The sequence below is a fragment of the Anarrhichthys ocellatus genome, unplaced genomic scaffold (genome assembly GCF_004355925.1).
Source record: "Anarrhichthys ocellatus isolate YVR2014 unplaced genomic scaffold, GSC_Weel_1.0 scaffold13, whole genome shotgun sequence".
In the NCBI taxonomy this organism is placed as follows: Eukaryota; Metazoa; Chordata; class Actinopteri; order Perciformes; family Anarhichadidae; genus Anarrhichthys; species Anarrhichthys ocellatus.
The window spans coordinates 778,833-787,800 of NW_022280043.1; the positions used below are offsets into that span (position 1 = coordinate 778,833).

Sequence of the window (8,968 nt, forward strand, 5' to 3'; positions counted from 1 at the left end):
GGGGGGTGGGGGGGGGGGACTGACTAGTCATGTGGCATATAATGTATTTAGTGATATTTTGACACTGCTGACACCTAGTGGCAGTCAGGTAATCTTGAAATTGTTAAAAGCTGTTATTCTCAAATGGTCCCAAAATAAATCTGAGGGGTCAATAGCAGACGTTTTTATAGAGGCAACCTTTGAATGAAACACGCTGCCTGATTCACAGGCACTTCAGCTTAGCCTTCATTTGGAGCAGGAGGTTTGGGAATCAGTACATTATTACAAAATAATGTATTCTATGTATGTACCGGCAGTATCATATTCAATGTAGTCAAAGCCAACAAAACACCTCTTAATGTTTCTTGTTTTTTCTCAATCAAGTACAAATCTTTAAATGATTTAAATAAACCAGAGAAAGGAGCACTCTTTAGTTAACCTGGCCATAACCAACACACACATGAGACCAATGACTGTGGGTCACAAGTAGACATTGCTTCACTCTGAGGGGCCTCAAGCCCAAAAGGCTGGGAACCACTGTCATACAGTATGTAATAATAATATGTGATTCATGGATTAATATGTTTGCATCAATCCATTGCTTATACTTGCTCTTGAAAGTGTACAAAGCGGTGGCTCTCTCACTTGTAAGCAGTGACATCATCACCCATAAGCAGCTAAATGGGACCAGTACTGACTGTTACAAGTTGAGTAATTACTTCATTGTCACATGTTGTTGTAGTGAACATGGCTTTGTAGGGACTTAGATGCGCTGACAACATGGTGGCACACACTCAAGGGTTCTTCAGCCCTTGTAAGGCTAACTCTACACTAACCGATTGCACGTGTTAATTACACAAAATTATTTGAGTCTTTGGCTATTTAGTTTATTTTTATTTTTTTAAACACTGTGTATGTTACCTCAAGCAGTTCATTGAAACAGAGGCCACAGACATTTTCAGACAGATATGAGGCAACACCTGCACGCCACATGACCCGCAGCGTTTTGTGTGCATTCAGAATTCTTGTCTTACGGGTTTGTTTACATTTACAGTTGCAGTAAAGAAATAATTCTTACTGTGCTTAAATCCAACCAAGGACAACAATAGAAACGTCGCTCTTTTGAGAAGTACCTGAACTCACCACAAGTAGTATAGTATAAGTTGGAATTGTTTGGACTGAGTTTGTATGGCTACGCACATACACACACACACACACACACACACACACACACACACACACAGTGCTGCACAATCCCATCTTTGTCATGTGTTGGGAAGAAACTGCCGGACTCATCGGCCCAGAAAGCTGCCTGTCCCACAGTGCAGTGTTCCTTGACCGACAACACCGGGGACAATGGCTGGCTCGACTCCAAGATGCCTTTCCTAGCTTGTGCTGGCTGTTTGGAGTCTTGCTCATGGTCACGACTTTTCCTAGATTCACCGATGCATTGTCAGCATAAATTGTATCTGCTCTATTCCATAATACGAATCATGCTTTGAGCTTCTGTTGCCAGATCATCCTGGAGTGAATACATACCCCAAACATATTCAGTGTTAACGTAGACACACCCTGAATCCATCTCTGTTGGGAATATACACTACAGGATGGTTTGATTCAGGAAACAATGCAGATCTTTCAGAAGCTCTGAGTCTAACAAAGGAAACTTTGTTTCAGAATGCTTCGCAAGGGAAAGTCGCAGGCCCCTAAACTGATTTGGCCACACAAGTCGAGGAGGCTTGTTTTGATAACCAAATGAGATCCAGTCGGGTTATCACTGCAATTTGGATGTCAACTTAGAAAACAAAATGCCTGAAAGAAGGGGCGTCCAATTTAAGAATGTACATAATGTCATGCATCAAATTCTAGCTTTGTTACAATACCAAGCATGAGGTAGGCCTACTATCTAGCCTTTACATTTTATTTGAATGTAGGAACTTTAAATTTGTACGGGCCATTTAAATTACTGCCCACTTCATTTATCTACAGGCCCAGTTAGTTATTAAGGTTTTTGGAGAATGATGCATGTTGAAAGGAATACTATTTTCAAAACTGTAATTCCCCTTCAACATTTGTTTAATACATTAAACCTTTTGTTTTCATGTAGCAGCCTGACACACGATACATGCAGGTGAGGTATGCAATGGGGGAATGTAGTACATTTACTTTACCATATTAAATTCACATTGAACTAGAAAAAGAAAATGATATTACATTGTTTATGATTGAAACAGAATCTATTTTATATAGGTAATGTAACACTTTGAATAATGCACACTTTTACTTATCATACTTTAAAGTGGCAAACATGAAGATTTGTATTTAAATGAATGTTAAGGATTGCCACTACTGTTGATACTTTAGCACTTTAACTTAATAATACTTTGAATACAGGACACCCATTCTAATAGTGTGTTATAACTATCTTCCTCTACTGGAGATTGCCTGAATGCAAAGATGTGGGAAAATATGTGAGGCTTTACAGAGTACCGACTTTTATCATCAGTATAACTGTTGCAAGTCTCTGTTTGCACAGACTGTATATGAGACAGAGTCTCATAACTTAGTCACAAGGGATACTGGTATATTAAAATCTGTCCTTCATTACATCATGGTGTCCCCTGTGAGTTAAAATAAGATTATCATAAAGTAATAGATGCTCATTTAGACTCGTAACTTTACATTACTTATTAAAAGGCATACCTGTTAATTAAAACTGAGGTCAACTATAAGACAACAAACCGGTCCTCATCGGATAGAAATGCCTAATATGAGTGCCATACATTCATATGTCAGTGGAAGAATTTCAGTGGACGGCGGGTGGGCCGATCGGCCAGGTGGCAGCAGTCATTGGTCAAACGATGCGCGCGGCCGCAGGAAAGAGCGGCGCCGCGTTTGCTGATTGGCTGGAAGACCCGCTCGTCAAACCGCCCTGTATCCTCCCAGCAGCTGCACGGTGAGAGCCATCAGGCGCTGCTCCTGTCACGGTCATCCTTTCTGTGTACCCCTTCAAACAATGTTATCTATATTCTGCGCGGCTCTAAACCGTTCATCGACTGCTAAACCCACGGCTTTGGATTGAGTCTACCGTCTACAGGTAGGTCCGTTTCATTCGTGCGCTTCATTTTAATCCAAGCATTTTTTTCCCCCGGTAAAATGCTAAAGTGGCATAGCGTGAAATACGTTCAGTTTGCATTGGATGTGCAGCGGCATCTTCTTAATACAACACTATAGGGCACACAGCGCAGGGTTTAGATGCACACGGGGAACAGAAGCGAGGCTCGGGGGGAGGGGGGGGAGGAAAGGGTGAATGATGCACATTTTCTTCCGGACACCGGATCTCACGCTCACACAGACATCAGGTGCATATATTCGCTTGAGGGAATTGACTGCAACAGGCCCATACAGGCCGGGGTTTTATACATACAATTTGATGCATCCTTCCTTCTTATTGTCGAGCTTTTTTTTTCTTTAGCCATAAATATTTTAAAGGCATGCAACCCTTGCTGGGAACGGAGGGTGTGGACGGCGGCTGGGGTTATGTAATCTCTTCCCATTCATCACTGCACGCCTTTCCTCCTGAACCTCGGCCTGTGTTCATCCCACACAGCCTGATAGCTGAGAGGCCGCTGTCTCTGCTCGCTGCCTTCCCAACTACTGCTAATGAACCCGCAAAGACCTGGAGTGGACACATCACATCAATGGTAGTGGAACTGATGGTAACCCGGGTCCCACTATCTGTAGGGTAGTTGGTTCAGGCTTTGGAAGCAAAAGTCAGGCATTTTGTCAACTGTCTTCTACCAGTTAAGTTATGATCCCCACCTTTAACGTCTCTGGGTCATAAACAGACACCAGTCAGATTATTGTATTCATTAATCTTTCCTTTTATTAGCATCGCTGTCCACTCTCTCTTACATGAAAACCTATTTTTAAATCTGACCTACACCTCTTGAACACAGACGCTCCAGGAAATATTGACTCTGTCGTGTTCTACGCCTTACAGGAAGTAATTTTACCGTTTGCAATCACCGAAAAAAGGAGGCCTCATTGGCAGATTTTATGACCGTGAGGGCAGCTGAGGTCGGAGCTTTATTGTACCTGAGCTCCTGTGGTGTGCAACAGTCCTTCAAAGCGGTGCATCATGTTGTAGAGCAGATTAAAGCCTCGGGGACACATTCAGAGACACAAATCAGATGGTCAGCCGAACGAACAGAAACAAAGAGACACAACTACTGCCACCACGGATAATACTCATATTCAACAATTTGAGAAGAGTCCATGATGAAGCAAAGTGATTCACTCATTCAAATGAAGACACTTAAAACCGCACTAATCAATATGTTTGTACAATAGACCCAAATGACTAATGTGAATGGGGTCGCTGTCAGTGTAAAACACACAGGATTATCACTCAACACTGCAATTGATCTCTATGGAGCCTTTTCGTCTATGGCTTATTCCTTTGGTTTTCTGGCCCATAACTCTCATAACTCCACTCTTCCGTCAACCTCGAGTCCAGCAGCTGCTTTTAGCAATAACCACTGTCACCACCACGATGGGCAGACAGACACATTTAGCGACTAGCTGGTGAACGATGTGAAGCATTTCGGGTAAAGAGAGTATTTTTCTTAGGAGTTGGTGTGGAACAAAAACCGTGCTAAAAGGAATATTGCATTCGTAAGGTGGCCAGATACATGGCTGCTGATGAACGTTGATATTGCTCTGTGTTATGATAACGGTTTGTTCTTATGTTGACAAAGTAAAAATGATTGCAGCTTTAAGGAAACATTTTAATTAAAATGTCATCAAGCATCCCACGGGTGACTTATGTATCGTTTGACCAGATGTTTTCAGCTGTCTTGATTTTTGGTACAGAAAATGTAAGAACACAGAAAAGATGCCTGTTACAATTTCCCCGAAAAAAAGACTTGCTTTGCTTGAACAACAGTACAACTGTTTGCTTGATAATTTAGACAATAATTCCTTGATTATTTTTCCGTCATTGCACTAATACTCTACTCTTTGCTTTGCGATAGCAGTAGTAGTAATGCAGGAACGCACACAATGCATGGTGCAGTTGCACACAAACAGACCTTTAGGGTTACCTGGAGACCACCATAGCTCAAAGTCAGACAGATATTGACTAACTGACTGTTCGCTCCTTCTTTCCACCCCTTCCTCTCTGGCCTCCAGTTTGCCATGGCGACGGTGGTGATGGAGCAGATCGGTCGCCTGTTCATCAACGCGCAGCAGCTGCGTCAGATCCCTCAGCTGCTGGAGTCGGCCTTCCCCACGCTACCTTGCACTGTGAAGGTGTCCGATGTTCCCTGGGTGTTCCGCGAGCGACACATCCTCACCGGCTACAGACAGCCGGACCAAAGCTGGCGCTACTACTTCCTCACCCTCTTCCAGAGGCACAATGAGACCCTCAATGTGTGGACCCACCTGCTGGCCGCCTTCATCATCCTGGTGAAGTGGCAGGAGCTCTCGGTGACGGTGGATTTTTTGCGAGACCCTCATGCTCAGCCCCTCTTCATCGTCCTCCTGTCGGCCTTCACCTACCTCTCCTTCAGCGCTCTCGCTCATCTCCTCTCTGCCAAGTCCGAGCTCTCCTACTACAGCTTCTACTTCCTCGACTATGTGGGGGTCGCGGTCTACCAGTATGGCAGTGCCTTGGCGCACTACTACTACGCCATAGAGAAGGAGTGGCACACTCGAGTGCAAGGGCTCTTTTTACCCGCTGCAGCATTCTTGGCCTGGCTTACTTGCTTCGGCTGCTGCTACGGCAAATACGCGAGCCCTCAGTTGCCAAAGTTCGCCCTCAAGCTCTGCCAAGTGGTGCCCTCTGCCTTGGCTTACTGCTTAGACATAAGCCCTGTGGTTCACCGCATCTACAGCTGCTACCAGGAGGGCTGCACCGACTCAGTCGTGGCGTACCATTTCTACCACGTAGTCTTTTTCCTAATCAGCGCCTATTTCTTCTGCTGCCCACACCCGGAGAGTTTGTTCCCCGGGAAGTGTGACTTCATCGGGCAGGGCCACCAGATCTTTCACATATTCGTGGTGGTGTGCACCCTGATGCAGATCGAAGCGCTGAAAACAGACTTCACAGAGCGCCGCCCCTTCTACGAGCGCCTTCACGGCGATCTCGCGCACGATGCCGTGGCGCTCTTCATCTTCACTGCCTGCTGCAGTGCTCTTACCGCTTTTTATGTGCGCAATCGTGTCCGTGCCTCGCTGCACGAGAAGGAGGAGTAAGAGTTTAAAAAGAGTAAAAAAAAAAAAAAAGAAAAAGTCTAATTTATTTTACTGACCATTCATTAAAAATAAACTCAAATGTTTTTGTCAATGAAGGTTATCAGTTTAAGCGAGTGACTTTTCATTATTTCTTCTCTATGTGATCTGCCAAACTACAGTGAGCTAAAAAACAAAAATGTAAAAGTGATTAATGGTGTGTTTTTTGTGACTTATAATGATGAAAAGAGAATCTTATGTTTTGTCTGTAGCGATACAGGTAGTACTTTAACACTGCAAAGAGTCCCTGCATTTTAGAAGTCTGTTTCTAGTCATTGTCTAAGAGAATGCGGTTTTACTTCACCGTACAAGAACACTTTCTGTCGAGGTGAGCAGAACAAGGAACAGACGAGTTTCCTAAAATGCCTTTTACCTAATCGTATCTACAACAATCTGACTGTCTTAATCAAATTGTAGCATTTCAAATCATGACGCAAGCATTTATTTTTTACAATTTACAAGTCCAATAACACTTTGTATATTTCAGCCAGATGCCAATTCAGATCCAATTTAAACTGCTGGTCTTGAGACACATTTGATTCTGCCCCTCTCTTTAAGGATCAAAACAGAGATTTTCTTTCTTCCTTTTTTTACTATCAAGGCGCTAACACTAATGTTTGAACATATTCTGGGAAAGTTGAGAACCCAATTTTAAAACCAAATATTGTACCTCTCATTAAACAACAAAAAAAAGGAGATTTTCTTTCTTTGGGTGATGACATTCTGTTGAACTATTTTGCAAATGAGGCTGGCACTCAGTAATGGTTAAGAGATAGATGGAAGATTACTGATGTCGCTTAGTTTTGACGGTGTTGATCTTTTTATTTTATTTTTTATTCAAAGGGCTGGAACTTCAGCTTTTGCCTTTTCACATCCCATGATGTCAAAGCTTTTCAGCTCATTGTTTTAATCGTCGGTTGATCAGATTTGACACGCAAAAAGCCACCTGGCAGGTGTTCTGCTTTTGGTATGTTTTTGTTTTGTATGATGAATATGTATGTGCCTCTATGCATGTCTTTTGGTATGTACTGTGGATATTAAGTGGGTGAATGTCTATGAAAGCTTAGCCTTGCACTTCTTTCTTACCCTGTAAATAAGCTGTATTTCTCTAGAACGTCGCTTGCATCCCATTTTCTCTCCGCCTAATAGCACTCCCAACTGAATGCGTATTCTCTCTCGTGGAATACGGCACATTCCGGTTTTGATACGTTGTGTTCAGTGTCCAGCTGCCTGTCAGACTTTAAATGACTATGAATACATCATTTCATACTGCCGCACTGTTAATCGACGAGTCCTGATGGGTTATTTTTTTCCTCTTAGTTTGATGACTTTTGTTATGAAAATATCACACAGATATGGCTCACTGATAATGTTGCTTAGGTTTTTACCTCACAGAAATCTTTAAATGTCAGAAATGAACTATATTCATTACAGCGCTCTCTGTTTAATGTGCCAATGAATCTGTTATTGCTTCAGTGATGGCACTACTGAGAGATGGATCCAGAGACGGACTGTCAGGAGTTGGTTTTAAATGATGTCTTGACCTGACTGCGAACATGTTACCGCTGCCACTCCCCTAAATATGAAACTTTTAAACTTTGGCATTACTGACCTTGTCTCATCATGCACTGCCTGAAATCAACACTGTATATACTGTAGCTGACAACACTGGCTATGTTTACATGCATGGAGGTATCTGCTGTCAATGTGGTTATTCTGGTTTTGTGTTGACTCTTAGAAATGTCATTCCGAATAACCCGGAGAAACCTGCGTGTAGACGCCTCCCTTGTTGGGATCGGTTAAAAAAAACTAAATTGAGGCTCTTGTGCACAAGGCTGATTTTGTTCATGTAGTCAAATGCTTCACTGGGAGGCTTCATCGCAGGCTAATGATATCCGATTGGCAAATGAAGCCTGCAAGTCTCTCACTAGCCTTGCTAGTCATGCCTGTGACATGAGTTTATTGTCCTGACCATCAAAAGAGCCAAAAATATGACTACTGGGGTTATCATCTCTTACCCACGTGTTGACGATGACCTGGACTGTTCAGTCAGGAAAGGGGGCAGTGGGAAAGTGAGAAGTATTGTTTGCTAAATGAAGTGTTTGTCGCAACATGATACTCTGCCACAGATTATCTAGGTTGCATGCCAATTATACCTGACGAAGATGGTAACTGGAATATGGCCAGCACTCTTTACTGTATAAGTGAATTTGTTTGTAAACGTAGCCTCTGATGCCACCCAAGGTTTCCCTTTATGAAAGCAGGGTGAGAGGGACCAGAATGTCTTCTGCCTGTGTGACTGTACTAATATTCTGTTGTATTTAAGAAAATAAAGTGTTACAGTAACTTCAAATACTCTTTTTTTTTTTTTTTTATTCTTCAGAGGTTGGGGATTAAATGGAAGCAGAGAAAGCCCATAATAACTTGACTCGCAACTGAAAACCTTTATTGTGAAGTTTAACCGCTGCTGGATGTTGAAGTTCAATAGTCATTGAATTCATACAGCATTGAACTATTTTACTCTGAAAGGAATACGTATGAATTTATGTAGTTTGCATTCCCCACATTGAAATGACCTCTGCTCTGTGAGATTATGTTCATGTCAGTCATATCAACCGTGAAACTGAAAAAAAGCCAAACTAGATTCAGATAGATGGTTTACAAAACAAAATAACAAATGTAATAAATTCAATGG

The 8,968-nt window shown here is 42.5% G+C and overlaps 1 protein-coding gene across 1 annotated transcript; it reads left to right on the forward strand.

Moving 5' to 3' along the window:
• The first annotated feature begins 2,910 nt into the window (after positions 1-2,910).
• paqr7b (progestin and adipoQ receptor family member VII, b) lies at positions 2,911-8,626 on the forward strand. The gene is made up of 2 exons (XM_031852464.1): positions 2,911-3,076; positions 5,173-8,626. The coding sequence occupies exon 2, from the start codon at positions 5,179-5,181 to the stop codon at positions 6,235-6,237; it is 1,059 nt and encodes a 352-aa protein (XP_031708324.1). The 5' UTR covers positions 2,911-3,076; positions 5,173-5,178; the 3' UTR covers positions 6,238-8,626.
• Positions 8,627-8,968: the final 342 nt, after the last annotated feature.

Excerpts from the sequence above, each read along its gene's own strand:
- paqr7b (XM_031852464.1), top strand. The coding sequence starts at position 5,179 with ATGGCGACGGTGGTGATGGAGCAGATCGGTCGCCTGTTCATCAACGCG.